The sequence below is a fragment of the Sceloporus undulatus genome, chromosome 4 (genome assembly GCF_019175285.1).
Source record: "Sceloporus undulatus isolate JIND9_A2432 ecotype Alabama chromosome 4, SceUnd_v1.1, whole genome shotgun sequence".
In the NCBI taxonomy this organism is placed as follows: Eukaryota; Metazoa; Chordata; class Lepidosauria; order Squamata; family Phrynosomatidae; genus Sceloporus; species Sceloporus undulatus.
In genome coordinates this window covers 145,004,955-145,025,209 of record NC_056525.1, presented here as the reverse complement: position 1 = coordinate 145,025,209, position 20,255 = coordinate 145,004,955, and the positions used below count along the sequence as shown (strand labels likewise).

General features: G+C 39.7%; 1 protein-coding gene across 1 annotated transcript; it reads left to right on the top strand.

Moving 5' to 3' along the window:
- Positions 1 to 8,319: 8,319 nt before the first annotated feature.
- On the top strand, positions 8,320 to 19,030 carry SNRNP48 (small nuclear ribonucleoprotein U11/U12 subunit 48). The gene is given in 9 exon segments (XM_042465544.1): positions 8,320 to 8,481; positions 10,224 to 10,337; positions 11,647 to 11,707; positions 12,643 to 12,708; positions 14,185 to 14,373; positions 15,049 to 15,170; positions 16,897 to 17,018; positions 17,961 to 18,098; positions 18,835 to 19,030. Coding segments are annotated over 9 exon segments (966 nt in total). The 5' UTR covers positions 8,320 to 8,367; the 3' UTR covers positions 18,875 to 19,030.
- The last annotated feature ends 1,225 nt before the right edge of the window (positions 19,031 to 20,255 follow it).

Genomic DNA, 20,255 nt, shown 5'->3' with positions numbered 1-20,255 from the left:
TATGAATATTTTTAGAGGAAAAAGAGCAAGAGCAATAATAATAATAATAATTATTATTATTATTTATTTATTTATATCCCGCCTCTTCCATTTGGGAAGATATAACAGAAACAGCAGTTCCATTACTTTTGGTTGAGATACTGAAGTACACTGAACAAATGTAATTTACTACTTCTGCCTCCCACTTCTACAGTCAATCCTCCGCATCCACAACTTTTTTATCCACGGGTTCAAGCATCCACAGATTGAAAATACTTTAAAAATATATAAATTCCAAAAAGAAAAACTTGATTTTGGTATTTTATATAAGGGACACTTTTTTACTATGCCATTGTATTTAATGGGACTTGAGCATCCACAGATTTTGGTATCCAGAGGGTCCTGGAATCAAATCACAGTGGATACCAAGGGCCCATTGCACTTTGTTTCTGGGTGAGTCATCCTCTACCAGTCCCTAGTAGGCAAGTAACACATTTTTCAGGCTAACAATTTTTGTGTTCTTATTTACAACCCTACCTTAGACCTTTAGGTTACTTAGCAGCAAAAATAACATATACAGAGTAATTAGCAGCTGCCACAATAAACATCGAGTGATGAGGAGTTCTAAATGAAGCCATAAGGGAATCTGGTCAAGAGCTCAGATAATCTGTCTCATAGGAAATTAGGGTGATGTTCTGTTTATAGAATGAAACCACTGAATAAAACAGTTGAATTGTCACCATATTGGATTTACACATGTGGCCATTAGCAGTACCAAAAAATCTGAACTCTGTCTATAGTACTAGAGAGTTATATTAAACTCCCACATCCATGGAATAACATAATCCACCGGCACTAAACACCACCTGAAGTGTGTCTACATGGATATGACAATACTGAGAAAGGTCCATGGTAACATGGTTCCCTAGAGATCTTCCTTAAGTCACAAGGAAACCTTGATATGGATAAAGTCCCTGAGAATAAACCTAATCAAACCCAAGCCCCTGTCGACAGATCAGAAAGGGAGACTGCTGAACAGCAGAGTCATGGCATCAGCATCCAGCATCCTTGGGCATCTATCATGGCCCCAACAATCCAGCAGGGCCCACTATTGATATGTGCCCTTGGTCCATCACATAAGGCATTTGGGCCTGAGTGCAACTCATTTTTGCAAGGTATATTGGAGTAGAGGAAAACTGAAATGGTACAGCAGTCCTGAACAGACCATAGTGCTGCTGTTTCCTGCTGAAGGAGGAAGATAATGATGTAAGAGGAAAGAAGACCATCCAGACATGTTCAAACCTGGGATAGCTCTACGACTGTTGAAAACTGCAATCAAGTCAATTTCAATTTATAGCAACCCCTTGAATGAAAGACCTTCAAGTTATTAACAGCCCTACTTAGACCTTTCAAACTCCAGGCCGGGGCTTCCTTGATTGAGTTTATCCATCTGGAATATGTCCTTCTTCTTTTCCTACTGCCCTCTACCTAAATAAGTATTACAGTATTATCTTTTCTAGTGAGTCATGTATTCTTATGATATGGCCAAAATACGACAGTTTACTCATCTTGGCTTCTAGAGAATTCAGGTTTGATGTGCTCTTGGATTCATTTATTTGTCTTTTTTGTAGGTCATGATATTCAAAGGACTCTCTGAGAGAGAAAAATATGAAAAAGAAGGCCTACCTGAATCTTCTTAGTGAATAATATCCACAAAATACTCACTTTGCATAATTTTTGCTTGTACTCTCTCTACATGTGCTCCATATGCTCTGGAATTAGTTCTCTTCAGTGACTTAGAGATTTGAGTTGATTACTCCGATTCCAGTGACTTTGCTGTGCCTGATGTAGGTAAAAGGAGGCTGCACTTGTGGATGCCCTGATGCAGTGTTATGCATTAGCCCTTAGTTTCTCTAAACTTCAAAATGAATGTTTTATTCTGTAGTCTTACATGAGCAACAAAGAAGCTATCTTGGTATTGATATAATTTCCTAAAAGGATCACTATGAGAAAATCAAAGGGACTGTGAGTAAAGTTTGAATTGTATAGCCGCTTCATATTATGAAGGAACTCAAAGGTAAGACTACATTTTTTCCTTCTTTATTTAGCCTGTTAGTTGATTGGCTGACTATTTAAATGCAGTGTAATCTTTGTTCTCACTACTTTGAAAGCACCTAAAAACAGGTAAGATTCACAATGATTTGCTCAAGACAGTCCTTGGGGTCCCTGCTCATCCCTGTATTATGCCTTGGCCAATTTTACTATGGGAAAATGTTTTATTGAAAATACATCCAATACAGATAGAGCTGTCTGAGTTCATTATCAAGGCAAGCAGGGATATTTTTTTTAAAAGCCCTAGTGCGTACGAAAACCTTTGTCTCCATCCAAGACAATATGGTGAGACTGTGCCCAAGAGAGGTAGTCTTGGATGCACTCCACAGCAGACCTTCAAGGAATATCTAATGACACCAAAGAAACTAAGCAGTGAGGCAAAATCTAACTTTAATTAAAATAATTACTGCAGAATATGTTTCTTTCATGAATATCCATCTGGTTCCAAAAACTGTTTTGCTTCCCGGAAAAATTGGCCTGCACTGTTAATGGGGGAAAGCATATGGTCAACAGGTGAAGCAGAGGCAATTGAAAAGCAAACAAACAAACAACAACAATCAGTTCTATATATTTCCTTAAAAGTTATAATGCAAGATCTACTTGACTTTACGTTGATTTGACAAGCGCACATTTCAATTAATTCATACTGAAAATGTCATTTTCTGCCTGGTCCTACCTCCTCTTATGCTACCAACAGTCAACCCAGGTGAACCTCAGCTATGCCTGGGAATGGGATACCAGATGTTCCACTGTAGCAAAACCTGTCACAAAACCTGTAGCAAAACACTGCCACTGCTCTCACAAAATCTCATAGCCAGAGACAGATGGTTTTTATTTGGACTACACTCTCTTCCAATCTCTCTCTCCTTCTCTACACACATACACACTTATGAGTTTATCACACGGGACGGATCCCGTGCAGAAACTGAATTTAAACTGGGGAAAAACCCCACAAAAACAGGTAGATTTTCAGATGATGTGGGGGGTTAACTCAAACAGAAAGTTGACAAAACGTTGATTTTCATGTGACGTAAGGATAATGAGCATGAACACGACATTAACCCAATTGTAAAGTAGACAGAAAATCCTGAAAGTAAAAAGGAGTGGGCTTTGTCGACTTTCCATTCGGGTTAATGTTGCGTTATTGTTTATTAACCCTGATGTGCCCAAAAATCAACCTGCTTTGCAGGGTGTTTCCAGATTTTCAAATCCTGTTTCTGCACGGTATCTGTCCCATGTGATAAACTCCTTACTTGGTGTAATATTAGTGTCTGCACATAGGACAAACTAAAATAGCTAATGAAACAAAAAACAGTTGTTGGGAGTAAGTCTGTGATTTTTGGGGTTTAACCTCCTATTCCAGAGGGTCTTCTTGCCCTCAAGAGCAGCCTTTCAGGTGCACAAAAAAGCCAACAGCAGAAAGCAAGGAGATAGGAAAACTCCATTCCATAAACATGATTCTGCTTACAGAAGCTGAAACCCAAAAAACTGCTAACAGTGGTTGGTAATCCTCTATAGAATTCTCTAACAACTGAAATTGTTTAAAATAAATATTGGGACCCAAAGTAGTGCATTGTTTCTTTCTTTCTTTTGACTCCTAATTTTCTCCTCTTTATATGGATGTTTTAAATGAAACTCCCCTTCTGCTCACAAACTTTATTTATTTATTTGATTTATATGCCACCTTTCTCCCAAATTGGACCCACTGCAGGTTACAAAAGATGCTTAAAAACAACAACAACAACAGTACAATCTTAAAACACAGTTAAAGCACCACACTAATATGAGGCTTTATTTGTTCAATGAATAGCAATCTTGTGAGTCTTCAGTATGCCCTCCTGAATTGTGTCCTATTTATAGTGAGCAGTCCAGATCCTTTTTTCTACTCAATCCCTTTAGCATTTTGGAACCTTATCTGCACTTGGAGTGCTGCCAAGAGAAGCCCTTATGCAGATCGCCGCTTTGCTTTGAGAAAACAAAAATCCCCCGTCAGGTGTTGGGGTATCATTTCCAGACATGCCTGAGTCTGTCCATCCGCCAACTGTTTTTGCCTACATCTGCTACAACCCCATCTGGGAAATTAGAAGACTGAAAACATTATGTTGAAATAGTGAGAAATCCTTAATATATTTCATATTGGCTACTGTAATAAAATTAAACAAGAACAGAAACAGCCCTCTGAGTAATTAATTCTGAAGGAAGTAAATATCTGATTACTTTTCAGACAAAGGGTTACCATTTTCTTTCAACCTCATGCATGCTGCAAATCACATTCAGATTTTTAATAATTTAAAGTACACAATTAATTGGAACATAAAGAGTTCTAAGCACTGAGCTTTCAGTACCATTGAGTAAATAGTCCTCAACAGAGTGCTCTGCCAAATATATTTGTAGGCTATACCTTAGTTCTCTTTACAGACTGTCTTCTTTAAGAGTTAAACAGATGCCTTTCAACTATATTCCACTTACATAATCTGATGATTGGCTTTGTTTGACAATAAAGAACTAACAGACATTCTGTGTACAGTGAGCCCTTAGTATCCACTGGGATTTCGTTCCAGGATCCCCTATGGATACCAAAATCTGTGGATGTTCAAGTCCAAATAAACACAATGGTGTAATAAAATGGTGTCCCGTTATATAAAATAGCAAAATCAAGGTTTGTGTTTTGGAATTTATATATTTTCTGAATATTTTCAAGCCATGGATGCTTGAATCCATGGATAAAGAATCGGTGGATACAGAGGGCTGACTGTAGTATAGCTTAGAAGACTGATACACCTCTGCTGGAAAGTGTGATGGAACTCTGTCTGAGGAGCTAAATGGGTCAACATAACAATATGAGATAAGATGGGTTTGGAAAAATCCTGACCATTTAGGAACTTAAGGTTTATGACCAACATTTTGAATTGAGTCTGCAAACATAGAGCATGATACAGCAATAAAGCCCAGATGTGACCAAGGCAAGCCTGGTAGTGGCTAGACGCAGCTGGCAATGGTGTAAGTAGCATGTTTGCCCTTTTCCAACAGAGAATTTAACTGCATGTAAGAACAGATGACTCCTTTGTGTAGAATGAGACTTTCCTCTCACTGCTTTGAGGGAAAGATGGTAGAAGAATACAGTGCAGCACTCATAGATAGCAAATGATGTGGAAGAAGAGAGAGAGAGGCATTTGTTAGCACATCTTTCCCCTTTCCTTCCTTACCTTTGTGGAGCACTTTGTCCTCCCAATACCTCCAGTAGTTGTTGGTGAGTAGATTTTGTTGTCTGTGTCTGGGCTCTGCTGTCCCAAAGCCATCAAATATACTTTTAGACATTCTAGGCAAGCTTCTCAAGCAACCTTCTCAAGTCCCTAAGAATGTCTTGGAGACTGTTTGTGCAAGCTAGGGTTACCATAGTTTGAAAAGCAAAAAAGAGGAGACATTTACCAACTGATGACTTCAAGACACTCATTGCTACAATAGCTCTCACTTTAAATACCCTCCAAGGTCCAGGCAGAAAGCCAACATGGTGTAGTAGACTGAGACCAGGGTTCAAATTCCCACTCGGCCATAGAAACCCATTGGGTGACTTTAGGCATGTCATACTCTTTCAATCTCAAAGGCAAACCCCATCTGAACAAATCTCGCCAAGTGTGATAAGTTCACCTTAGGGTCACCATAAGTCGGCAACAACCTGAAGGCACACAACAACAACAACAACAACAACGAGGAGCTATTTCTCAGAAGAAATCAGCCCAATAGACAAGGCAGAACTTTCTTGCAGTTGGGTACCATCCCAGTGATGGTAGTGAAGCACCTTTCTCCTCTCCACCATCTTCTTCCTCGACAGGCCTTCTCCCCAGGATCAGGAGGAGGATGGAGGCCCTGGTAACAACAATGGCAATGGCCTCAACCCAGCTGGAAATTAGTGAATCTCCCAGTAACCCCTACTGGTCTAAGGCTGGCTGCTTCTAGGCTCACCTCACCTTACTTTAACCAGCTATCTCTCTTTACCTCCTCCTTTAGGCTCTACTATTCTTCCGGCAGGCTTATCCAGATGATTTTTAAATTGTAAAATTAGATGCTGACTTTTAAATATGGATTGTTTTTAAATGTGCCTGACGGTCTTATTAGTCCTTCTAAACTGTTGCATACTTTAATTAAGGTGCATTAATTAATGTTGTTCATTGTTGATTTGTTGTTGTTCCGCACCTCGATCCATGGGAAGAGGAAGGTAAGAAATATTATGGTTATTATTATTACAGTCAGCCATTTGCGGCTATGACTTTTGCAGATTTGATTATTGACACAGGGTTGATTAATATGTTCTCTCTAGGAATCTCTTCCAGCATGATTGAATCAATGTCCACCAGAAGTCAGGCTGGAGGACCATCCTATAGACTCCTAGGACCTTATCACACAGAGGAGGCAAGCGTCATTAAATCGTCATTAAATCGTGCTAATAGCACAATTGGGGGGGGGATTCTCATATCCCCGCACGCTTATCCCATTCGTGTCCTGTAATGAAACTCCCATTATTACTCAATGACACCTCAATTACTGTTTACAGACAGGACACAAATTGGATAAGTGCGCAGGGGTGTGATAATCTTTCCCCTGATCGTGCTATTAGCACTATTTATTGACGTTTGCCTCCCGTGTGATAAAGTCCCTAGAGAGTTATTTGTAAGTCCTCCAGCACAATTCTATGGCCCACGTCCAGTGGATATTGACCACAGGGTTGCCCTGAAGGACCTAGAGATACCTTGAGAGGTGTTCCTTCAGATAAAAAAAAGATTGTGGTTTTTTTATTTGTGGTTTTCCCACTTTCATGGGGGTCCTGGGCTTCTAATTTCAACAAATGTCGAGGACCTACTGTACTACCTGATCACCCACTTCCTCCAGTGTGTATCTTGTAAGAAAACCCATGATTTTTTTTAAAAAATATGCCTAGACAGAAATGTTGGTCCTGAAAAAGCAGACCTGTCCAGGCACCTGGAGGATGGGAGTGTTAGTTCTGAAAAAGAGGGCAGTTCCCAGATAAGGAAGAGGTATGGGAAGCCAATGTGAGCTGGAACATTCAAGCATATACTAGAGCAGTGATGGCAAACCTATGGCACGCATGTCAGAGGTGGCACTCAGAGCCCTCTCTGTGGGCACACGTACCACCATCCCTGCACAGACTTTGCCAGAGTTTGTTACTAGAAAGCCAGAGGGACATGGCACTTTGCAATAAATAAGTGGGTTTTGGGTTGCAGTTTGGGCACTCGGCCTCGAAAAGGTTCACCATCACTGGACTAGAGTAACCTTCCTCCTTGTTTCCTAACAGTAACATTCCCTCTTGTGAGTATTCAGGGGGCGCGACATGATGGAATATAGCCTCCCATGTCCCATCATTCAAGTTGTGGGTTTATATACCTCCTGAGTGGTTTTGGAGCTGAGTTGCACTGCAACCACCATTTACATCCTGGAGATCATTGACAAAGGAATGTATTATCAATTAATTAATTAATTAATTAATTCTATTCCACCCTTCTCCCAGGAACTGAGAGGAATGCAGAAAGGAATTGGACATTTTCTATCTGTTTCTTGGCTTTTATTCAACCAATTATTATTATTAATATCATTATTAATTTAATCTTGCCTTTCTCCCAAGGAGGTGAAGAGCAAATTTAAAACAACGCAACCTAAAAACACTACAAAAGCATTAAAATATATACAAATATAATTTTTTTAAAAAAACCCAATCCATTTAAAAAGTTAAAGTGGTGGTGCATTAAACTATAAATGTTTTTAAAACTCAATGCAGACCTTAATATAATTAAGCAAGCAAACAAAAACAAATGCACTGCTGAATTGGTGTAAATGAATGTATGCCATGAAATGTTTGCAAATGAGTTGATGTAGTCAGATGGGTTCATCTTTTGCAGATTTGCTTTAGCTTCCTGATGCTGAAAGCAGGGAGAGAAAGCATGCATTTTTTTACCTGAGCTAGTATCAAAAGCAGAAGGACCTCTTTGCAAATGCAAACCCCAGCAGCACAAACAGGGAAGAAAAGCCACTGACTTTGGGACCATTTTAACCATTTCCAACCTGCGCCTGGAAAGAGACACCTTGGACTCACCCGCAATGCCACCTTCCACCGACAGAGGCCGCCCCTGAGCACCTCTGACCGTGACCTACTCTCCTTTTCTCGCAGAGCTTCTATGGAGGAACCGGAAATATCGCGAGACTTTGCTCGACGCTGAATTGAGGCCGCGATTTTGCCAGGAGCGAAGATGGCGTCCATTGGCGATGCGTTGCGGAATTAAAGGGACGGCGAGGCTGCCCTTACTAAACATGGCGGCCCAGACGGGGCTCCCTCTGAGGGAAAGGCCTTTTTCCTCAGCGATGTGGTTCGGGGACCCAGTAAGTCTCCCCTTCGGCGGAGGAGGCCTTCCTCAGGCCTTGAGGGGGATCCTGGGGAGCCAGAGAGGGAGAGATATATTTATATCCCGCCTCTCCCTATGGATCGAGGCGGGTCACCCAGTGGGTTTCCATGGCTGAGCCGGGATTCGAACCCTGGACCCCAGAGTCAGAGTCAAACCCTGTCTGGAAGCCGTGACCAGGCGCACGTCCTCCTTTTCCAGGACATTTCCCCTCCATTTCATCCTTCTGCCCAGGAAGGGCTTCAAAATACCTTCCATTTTGAGCATGACTCAAAAGCATGGCTTTATATTTATAGTAACGTTTCAGGCTCCAATATATTTAATAATAATAATAATAATAATAATAATAATAATAATAATAAATGTATGTACCGCCTTTCCAAAGGATCAAGGCGGCTTACAAAATTACATAAACAGTTACATAAAATACACGATCAATTTACATAATAAGCAAATACATAAAGTACCCAAAGCATACGTAACGTGTACTAACTAAAATTCTTTAACTAAAATGCACTTGTCAAATTACAGTTTAAATTTATTAAATATTTAAAATAGATAAACTTAAAATAAGCAAATAACTTTGAAATTTTATTTATTTGTTTATTATTAACATTTATTTATGGAGTGCTGTAAAGTTCGCACAGCGTTTTACATAGTAAGGGTCGAATTAAAATATGACTAAAACCTATCCAGCGGCGTACAATCTTAAAAACAACCACATTGCATGATTATAATATCTCTGATATAATACTAACTGGTATGCAATAAAAACAAAGTAAACAGCAGATTGACATCATCATTGTTTGTTTATATAGTGCTTTACAACACAATAAAGCATTTAGGACTGCTTCAATAATCTTAACTACTAAAGTGCAATACTATAATACGATACTAAAAAGGCAATAGACAAATACAGTGCAAATAAAGAAATGAAAGAGGGGGAGAGAGCTACCCACACAAACCCAAAACACTGAATAAAACAGATAACCAATTATAGGTCCAATGTTTTTTCCAGTGCCTTGTCCTCCTTTGCAGTTAGGACACCTGCTCACCTTGTACTGTTTGGAAATTCAAAAGTTGGTTTTATTCTTGTTGCTAACTACCCTCCGTGGCAACCCTGTGGATGAGAGATCTCCAAGCCTCCTGTCCTCCACTTGGTGGTCTTGGTTTTATCTTCATCCCAAATACCCTAAATAAAAGCACCAGGTCCTTTGAGATCCTGGAAGCTAAGCAGGGTCAGCCCCAGTTGGTACTTGGATGGGGGACTGTCCAGTGCTGTAGGCTCTGTTTCAGAGGAAGGGACTAGCAAAAACACCTCTGAGGAGTCCTTGGCTAAGAAAAGCCTCTAAAATCCATGCATTTGCCATAACACACACACACACACACACACACGGTTTTAACTTGTACTGTGAGCCACATTGGGTCCAGTTTGAGGAGAAAGTATAGCAGTCAGTTAAGATCCCTCTGGGCAAGCATTTCAAGAAGATGTACGATCATTTTCACTTGTCTGACCTTGCAATAATAAAGTAATTCTCCTTTTCATTAAAGAAAAAAGGAAATATATAGGTTGCTTTTGCCTGCAGGCTGCCATCAGCCATATATATATATATATAATATGTCTTATATATACAGTACCTCAGGAAGGGAAGAGATTGAGAATGCTTCTAGAACTCATGTCTTGTGTCAAAATTATCTACTGTGTTGTCTTTTTTTCCCCAGTTTCAGAAAGTGTGCTGTCCCTATGATCCTAACCACCAAATGCCTAAATCTTCCCTGGAGAAGCATATGGTGTCCTGTAGGCTGAAGAAACTGGAATACTCTAAAGAGGAAGAGGTGATACACTTGCATAGTCTTCTTTCCACCTTTAGTTCCTCACATTGTAGGGATCTGAGGCATTCACCCCTCCCTGTTTTCTCCTGAAATCAAAAGTGGCTTCATATTTGTAAAGATTCTGAAAACGGTTTTCCAGATTACATTTGTCTAAACAGGTCATGAACAAATGGGCTTCTTAAAAAGACTCAGATCAAATTATGTGTGTGTGTGTGTGTGTGTGTGTGAAAAGATGTACACACCCACAATATGATATAAAAGCCATCTTGTTTTAGAAAACAAGCAGGAAGATTATCCAACCTCTCAAGTGATGCATTATAAAGACATAGGTAAACTAGATATTGTAGAAGTATTTTTCAGTGCGGTGTTTACTGGAACTAGGAACAAACAAAGCAGCACTGGAATTTCCTCTCAGGATCCCTTATTTTCAATTCTCCTACTACCAAAGCACTACAGTGTATTGAATTCTGAATATGTAAATATTAATGAATATAACAATTGAACAGCATGGGTATCCATTTCCTTTCTCATTAAGAAATGCCACTTTATCTACAAACTTCTCCTCCTCCTCCCCAACTTACCACCTAGTTCATTAGAAGTAAACCCCACTTAGGTCAATAGAGCGTACTTCTAAATGAGTGTGTACTGTATAAGATTGCAGCTTCCATCCTTAAGTAAACAGGTTTTTCTTGTATACTTGCTAAATGTACAGAAATAGCTAAAGATAAATCTTAGTTTAAAATTTGTCAAAGCACACATAATTCTACAGTGCAAAAGGTATGTTGAAGATATGATCAAATGTATGATGTCCCTACTTTATATAAAGGCACCAGCTGAAAATGAACATATTGTCATCAACTACACAACTCACCTTTTGGTTCTGCCATTCTTTACAGTTTCTGTAAATATCAGTATAATAATGATTGCAGTGTTAACATAGGATCCTTGAGCAATACGTCTAAAAGATGTGAGCATAGACAGATATTTTATGACTGCTAAACTTCACAGTTTAATAAAGGTTGTGTTGGCTTAATTTTTTCTCACACATTTGACCAGAGGCAGGAATCATGACGTCCTCAAAATGTTGTTGGACTGCAGATATTAGAAGCCATAGCCAGCATAGCCAGTTGTGATGAATGCTGGGAGCTGCAGTTCCAAAAACAACTAGAAGTCATGTTTCCTACCTTTGCACTTGGTGAAAGTAGCGGGCATTGAGGTCTGGAGATCAGACTACTATCTGGAGATCAGATAATACTAAAAAGACAATGATAAATGCTCAGTGGCTTCTTTGTTTACATATTTTATCTTCTAGAATGAAATGTATGATTCTACTTTTTTCTATGAAAAAGCAAAGATTCCTAAAGTTCAAATGGGTGAGTACAGTAGAATATATCTATTAAAATAATGAGGCATTAGATTCTAATTGTATCATCTGTTCTGCTGAATGGGAGAAAAAAAATACACTCCTTACTAAAACAACATTCTGTGATCCTGTAAATTTCTATTTTTAGAATTACGAAGGTTATCTTAACAGACTTATGGGCTGTGCAGACCTGCAGTTGCCTTCAGGTGCAACTGCCTGCCAGAGCCCCAATCCGGCGTTTCCAGAGCGCAAAAAGGAGCTGCTCATTTGGTGCTGCGTTGCACCAGAGGAGCGCCGTGATGCTGTGTGCCGTGTGGTGCGGCATCACGGCGCCCTGGGGGTGGAGCTGGGTCGTGCATCATGTAGATGCTATGTCCCAAGTCCGCCCCCAGGCTGACCTTAATGGCCATAGTTCTTATTTGTAAAGCAGTTATAATCCCAGCTGGAAATCATACTGGCAGCTGGAGGTAAATTAAGATAAAATGCCAAATAAAACTTTTCAATTTTTAAGGTTCCACAAGACTATTGTATTGTTAAAATTGTTCAATATGTTGTTGTAAACTCTGTTACTGTAAATATCTGATTTCTGAAGTCTGGCCTGTTACAGACAGCCAAAATAAAGCTGCTTCGAGTCACAGTGGAGGTATGGTGTTTCAATGATGCATGTGTCCTAAGAGTCCAGAAGTCGCGCCAAAGCCATGCTCCAGCCCTTCAGGACTGGAGTGTGGCTTTGGCGCGAACTTAGGATTTAGGAAATGCATCATGTGAAACACCATACCTCCACTGTGACTGAAGCAGCTTTATTTTGGCTGTATGTTTCTTCTCTTTCAAAGAACTGCTTGTCTGTATACTTCACATCAAAAGTTAAATAATCTGTTTTAAGGATTAAGAAAAGTGGCTCAAATACATTAAACACTCTGATGACCATCTTTTGTTTTAATGCAGACAAGAATTTGCAGTTTGACATTAATTAAACAAGCCACTGCCAAGAGTGTGGAAGTTACAATCCAGGTAAGTGGTTAATTAATCCATTTGTCACAAATGTTGTTGTTCTTGTGGGACTGTGCTGTGTGTTGTGGAAATTATGAAGCCTCAAAACTTGGTTTCTGCCAGGCCTTCTGCTTTCTGTGCAAGAGATGTTCCAACCCAGAGGCTTTTTCAGTGTTCCTTTTTTACGTATCCTCTCAGAACTATCAAATGCTTACCTTTTGGAGGGTACAGTCACTCCTTGATTTCTCCCCTTTAGCTTGCATGAAACCTAACCATGAGGTGCAGCCAGATTTTGTGCAATAGAGTTCATTGTGCGATTTATTACATTATTAGTATTATTCTAGTACAGCCTTGTTATATATAATATTATATTTGTGTTAAATCACATAAATGTGATATAGGCAATGACTGCACATGTTTTATTGATGGGTATGATTTGCTGAAAGTCAGACCCAAATCAAAATCTAGCCAAGATAGGATTCAGGGATCTTCACTCTTTTAATTCATGTCAGTGTACTAAATGGAACGGTCTCTACTTGTCTTGATGACAAAAAGAAGTCCTGTACTTAAAGAAAAAAGTGAAGAGCTGATGTCTGACATGAATGGGAAAAATTCACTGTCACATACCTGATCTTCTACAGTGCGCCTGCATCGTACACGGGCGCGCATTACGCAGCTTTCAGCCTACGCTGAAAGCCACGCAGGGAGGAAGTGGCGGCACGTCCCTTATGGAGTAATGGGGCATGCACCCATGGTGCACGTGCACCGCCTCGCTGCCGCTTGCACTAACCCCATTCATTTAAATGGGGCTTGAGCATGTGTGGAATTTGCTTTATGCGGGGGAGTCCAGAACGGATCCCCCACGTAAAACTAGGGCGCACCGTATACAGAAAGCTTGTAATATTCAGATAACATCCTGCACTTCTTGAAGGAAAGATAGGATTCAAATACAAAAAATAATAACACAGTGCTTATTTCATGTATTTGTTCAGATGTCAGGAATAGATGTCATAACATCTCCTTAGGACTTCCTGGCAAAGCTTAAATACTGGGAGTTTTTGTCCAACAGTATTTGTCCATCAGTGGTTTCTAATGCTTGCTTTCTGTGACTTGCTGTTAAAGATCCATTAAGAACACTCTATTCCCAGTATCTTAAAAAACAAATCGCCTGTAACCCTGAAGAGGGTACTTCCTGATTCCAAGTGTTGTGGTAGGTAGGTCAGTTTGGGGACAAAGTAATTTGCCAAAACATCTAGGGTGACCCAGGCCTCAGTTTGCATTGAAGGATGGAGATAAGATAGTAGGTTGGCCTGTGAGACAAAGCTTTGTCACCACCCTCCATCCCATCCAGCTTTTCTTTAGGGCCTTGTAGTAAGATTTTTGCTTTTGTTAGAAGATAGAGAAGATGAATTTGCAAGGGCTACTCTTGTCTCTCAGGCTCAGAGTACTTGTTTGTTTTCACTGTAATAATAAAATCAGTTCATTTACACACTCTAGGTGCTTATTCCTCACTGCCTGTCGAAGTTCCACAAAACCACAAGCGTTACATCTGTGATTTGACCCAAGCCGATCGCCTGGCAATTTATGATTATGTCCTTGCAGAGACAAAGAATCAGAGGTCGAGATCCCAGCTGACAGAAAATGACAGTGATCTCTTTGTAGATTTGGCAGCAAAAATCAACCAAGGTCTGGAGGAAAATGTTACAGTTGAAGTCTGTGTGATACCAGAAAATTGTAAAACATGTGAAATGGGATTTCAAACCCTCTTGCTGATGGATCTTTTCTTCTTTTTTTTCTACTTAAGCCTCTCTTCCCCTCACCAGTCCTCTATTTTGCATGATGAAATTTTTGGAGTAATGACTATGAAAATTCCGTATGCACACTTTATTTCTTTTTAATGTTATTTGTCAACCCGCCAGGACCTTTGAGACGAGGTACAACAGACACAAACATTTAAAGAAATAAATAGATAGCAATAGCAAGTACATTTCTGTACTGCATATCAGTGCACTTAAGCACTCCCTAAGTGGTTTACAATGTGTAAGCTAACTGCCCCCAACAAGCTGGGTACTCATTTTAGTGACCTCAGAAGGATGCCAGGCTGTCCACACTGAGCCCCTGGCTGGTATTGAACTCACAATCTTGAGTGAATGGCTGTAGTACAAACATTGAACCACTGCGCTATTATCTACCCTGATTTCACTAACCTTAATATTAAGACTGCAACTGTACCCTGATTTTGGGCAATAACATCATGTACCCATCACTTGTTTGTGTCCTAATACTTTAAATAAAGCTGCTGTTTCTAACATAACCAAATATCTCTTTTTCTTTTCTTTTTTAAAAAAAATTGCCACATAGATGATGGTCAGAAAGGTCCAAAGTCTCATCTTGAAATTCTCGCAGAGATGCGGGACTACAAAAGACGGCGGCAGTCCTATAGAGCTAAGAATGTGCACATAACAAAGAAATCCTACACAGAGGTGAGTGCTGGAGAAGTGGCACCTGTTGGTTCCCAGCTCCGGGTTTTACTGCAAACTTTAAAGGGGCCATCCAATTTAAACTTCAGACTAAAGTTAGTGCAATTTAACAGCACACTAGGCTTGGAGGCACCACCCTCCACTGACATGAGGAAACGTTAGCTGCATCCGCACTGCAGGAATAATCCAGTTTGACACCACTTTAACATTGAGCCATGGCATTTGCCTATTCCATGCAGAGCAAGTACCTGAAAGGCATACTCCCCTCCCCATGACATCACTTTATTGGTGTGTGGACATAACTACTGTATTGCAGTACTGTGCGAGAGGCTGCCAGAGACTGCATGTATTTTTTCTCTTAAGTTTAAACAGCCAGGGGACCCTTCACTTTCAAGTGGTCTGTCAACATAGGGCAACCCCTTGGATTTCATAGGTTTTTCTAGGCAAGGAATGTTCAGAGGTGGTTTTGTCAGTTCCTTATTCTGAAAGCACCTGGTATTTTTTGGCAATCTCCCATCCAACTGCTAACCAGAACTGATCCTACTTAGTTTCCACGATCAGACAGAATCTGGTGCCTTTAGACTATTTAGGCCGATTCTTCAGTACTTGGTGGCAGTGACATGGTTGTAATTACCATCTAGTCATTACCCTTCAATGCTTGGTAGCAATGACTACTGCAACAAACAGTCTGTGTAGCTTTTTCTTAGCTGCTAGACCATAATGGAGAAAGAGATTCATGATTAGCAGGTGGGATTGGCACTTGTAGTAAGCACTAAAGCCACCATTCTTCAGATGCTATTAGAGGCAGTAAAGGGCTGGATGTGGGCCAGTAAATTGATACTGAATCCTAGGATGGAGGCATGGTTGATATGGTGGAGGCAAGTGTGAGAATTGGGGATATAGCCCATTTTGAAGGAAGTTGCACTTTACCTTGAAAGAGCAAGTGCATATATCTGAGGTATGCTGAAATCCAGCTTTGTCACTGGAAGCCTACGTGGACCCAAAAGCTACTTTCAGCTGTAGCTGGTTTGTCAGTTCTCCCCCTTCCTGGACTGGTCACAGTGGTCCATGTCTTAGTAACCTTACAATAATGTACTGTGTGGAGTTGCCCTTAAAAAGAGCTTGCAGGTTTCAAGTGTTGCAGAATGCCGCTGATTCACTGAGTGCTATGCAAAGTTGGAGTCATAATACAGCTATTTTCCATGATTTTGCACTTTCTGCTTATTTACTTCTAAGGTGATGTCAAAAGATACTGACTTGGACTCTGTTTGACCTGATTACAGCCTAACTACTTATTGGAGTACCCCTTCCTGATATGAATCATCCTGGTCTTTAAGATCTTTGGAACGAACTATCTTCATGGTTCCGCTTGCAGGTGTTATTCAGAGTACAGTGATCCACGAGGAAAGCTTCCCACTTGTGGCTTCCTCATTATGGAACTTCCTGAGTTTTCATCTCATTTTAAGATGAATTTCTGTATTTTTACAAATAGAAGCAAAAGCTAACTCAGACATCAATCTCCAGAATTAATTAAACAATACATATCATAGTCTGTTGAACATATAGAAGGTGCCCTTAACTAGTGAGCCTACCTGAAAAGGTGCATCTTAAGCAACTAGCAAAATTTAGTTGCTAAAGATATGTACTTTGTCTCCAAATGTGTATTTTTAATGAAGAATGTCATATGAATTGAATATTAAATTTTGTTTAACTTCCAATCTCTGCACAGGTAATCAGAGATGTAATTGGGGTTCACATGGAAGAACTTGCTACTCATTGGCAAGAGGAGAACAGGAACGCAGATGTTTGTGATGATGAAACATCCTCTATATCAGTCAAGTCTTCAGGAAGGTAAAAATACCATCACACAAAATACTGCCTTCTGTGAACCAAAACAGGGCATAAATGTTGAACAATAATATAATTGCACTGTAAATTCAAGACAAAAGCTGCAGTGAGTGCTTTGTAGAAGGCAGTCATGTCTATCTTTTCTAAAGAGTATAGATGGAAAATACATACTCTCCAGCTGTCTTTGCATCTCCACAATCACTAACACTGCCTTTGTGCTGCCTCTAGTGTAAAATGCACTAATTTTTACTGCCATTTCTCCATTAAAACAAGGTATGTGAAGAGAGTCTGCCTTGTTTGGGATGCAATTAATTCTTTCAGGAGGCTTCTAGGGCCACGGACAATATTTTTTAATTTTTTAATTTATTTTAGAGAGACACAAACATGATCTTCTTTATCAGCAAAGATACTCTTCTGTAATTACTACCCTTCCAGTAACACTCTGTAATGTGAGGACATCATTGTTCATGGTATGCTAAGGAAAACAATTTTTAATTGTAAGACTCTGCAACATTTCAGATCATTCCTAGGAGGAAAGACTGTTTGCAAATGTGAACATGAACATCTCAGCATTTTTTGAAAAGTTGGTGGCCCGAAACAGACAGGCCAAATAGAGCTGCCTCTGGCTACATTGGGGGGCATGTCATTTAGACAATGCATGCCCCCAAAGCATCTGGAAGCTGCTCTGAGACCACCTAAGGCAGCCCAAAGCCACCAGCAAAATGAGTAACTTGGCATTGTGGCGACAGCCTACTTCAGGAGCAGGCCATCTGGTCACCATGGTCCCAATGTAATTGACACTGGAGACTGCTCCTCCTGTGCCATCTACTTTGGCCATTTATTAATCACTAGCATTCTGACCATACTAAAAGTCATATCATCTTATTTTTCCCTAAGCTGATAGCTCTGCATTTTAAGCCTTTTATTTCATTTCCTTTTCTTTAGAAAGGAAGAGCACAGGTCTGGATCCACTGACTCAAGACAGTCTTGTGGAAGTTCTAGGGATGTTGATCATTCCAGACGCAGAAGTCCAGGCAAACGAAAAAGAAGTCGAGAGAAAAGTTCCCGAAGAAAGAGAGAGAGGTAAGTAAAGAAAACCCTATGAAATTAATGGGGTTACCATAAGTTGACAGGCAACTTGAAGGAACATACACAAGTAACGTCCTTGGTCTCTTGAGTTCCAGTGATTTATGGCTACTTTACCACAGTATGAAAACAGTGGTCAGAAACTTCTTATAAAGGTTCAAGTGAGTGTGCCACAGAGCTGTTAGCATGGAAATAACACAAGTCAGTGCTTAAACTGGGCAAAACCATTGATTCAGTAAGAATGCAAAGGAAAGACATTCACTTTCAACAACATATTTTTCCATTCCTTTAGTTACTCTATTAGTTTTTCTATAATATCCAGCAGTACTACTAATCTGATAATGGGTTCAGCCCTGATCTCAAGAAATGACTTGCCATGGAAGTACCTTCCCCCCCCTCTAATAGTTGAAAGGTGTTCTGTTTTTTCAGAGGTCTTGTTGTCTTTCCCCCATACATCTTTAGACACTTGCATTGTATAGCATAGATGGTGGCGGTGTCTTGTGGGTCTGGCTGCACTCATCAGGGTTCATGGGTTTTTGTTTTTGTCCCCTGAAATTCTGTTCACCAAAATAACTGATTTTGGTTCTTTTAAATTAAATTGACAACCTGGAAGATGTTGAGTTATGTGCCAGTGTTTTTTAATGGAAACTTTTGAAGAAGGATTTGGTTCAGTTTTTCCCCCTCTTCTGCTGAAAACCTGAAGTCTCACATAACATAGTTCATTTTGTTTCAGAGATGAAGACAAGCATCATAGTCACAAAAAAAGAAAATAAGATTTGTACCATCGTGTGGAAGTGCTGGATACTGAAGTTGCTACCTGTTTTATTTCAATAACATCCCTGTGTACCGGTATCATAAGTGTCTACAACGCTTTGCTGTGCCAACTTTCATAATTTAATAAATGTGATCTAAGATCTCTTTCAATGGTATCTTGTCTTGCTGAAGGAAAATGTGAAACAGATGCAATGTTCTCATTCCAGTGCTTTCATTGTCTCACAGGTAACATATACAGATCATGTATAAAATATGGTGTACAACTTCTAGAAATATACAAATAATAGACTTGGCTTTATATAGTGCGGTCTCAGGACAGTGGCATCATCACAGATAAACTAGTTATCTTGCTTTTTAACTGAATAAATGCCAGGAGGAGAGAGGAGGAAATCCTGGCCTGCATTGTGTATCAGTGATACCTTAAATTAAGGCACAAAAGAGTAGCAGGAAAAATGTCAGAGATTGCTATGAAAAAAGTTGCCTGTAGCAGATGTCTCTGTACTGCTCTTATTTTCACACACCCAAACCCTGATTCTGGAGAAGATAATTGATTGTCACCATAGCTATTTCTGCATATTAGATCTTTGCCTATTTTTATCTGCATGTATTTTAGAAACCCATTACAGTACATAAAAGGACAGTTAGCAAAATGATATTTCAGTCAATGATGACTAATCATCATGGGCAGGAAAAATAAGCAGTAAGTAAAATGAAGTAATAAGATGATGGAAAAAGAAGTTGCAGCAACTGATAATTTGCTGTTGCAGTTTTATTTGTAAACTGACTGGCTTTATATAGGTTATATGAAGTGTATAATCCAACATGTAAAGTCTAATATGTGATCTATAATAAAGTATGTCCCAAGGTGCAGGCTTTCAGACTTCAAATGTATCAGTAAAGTAGTGCATTTTCAGCCATTAACATTCACATGAATTGCCGTCAAGAAACAATCATAACTAAAGATACACCAGGCCACACTTTTGCTGTGTATGGAGAAATTCACAGTCCTATCATCTCTAGGATACCAACTATCAGTTACTTAGATAAAACTACAATTACCAGCTTCACACTGTTTATGTATAGCCACTCCATTACATAAATTTTCTGAGTGGCTCAAAACAAAATGTAAAACAGTACAAGCTTAAACTCAAGCAAATGTCTGGAATTAAGAGGCCAAGATAACAGCTAGGTTACTGAAAAGATGAGGTCTTTACCAGATGCTACAAAGGGCATACAAGCAACTGGAATGCTACTAAAAAAGCCCTCTGCTTTGTGATTATGTCACTTCATTTGATGGGTGTGCTGAGACTAGAGCTGCTGAAAAACTGAATTTGCAGTTAGGTACATATAGAAGAAGGCAGCCTTTGGTCCTAAGCTGTT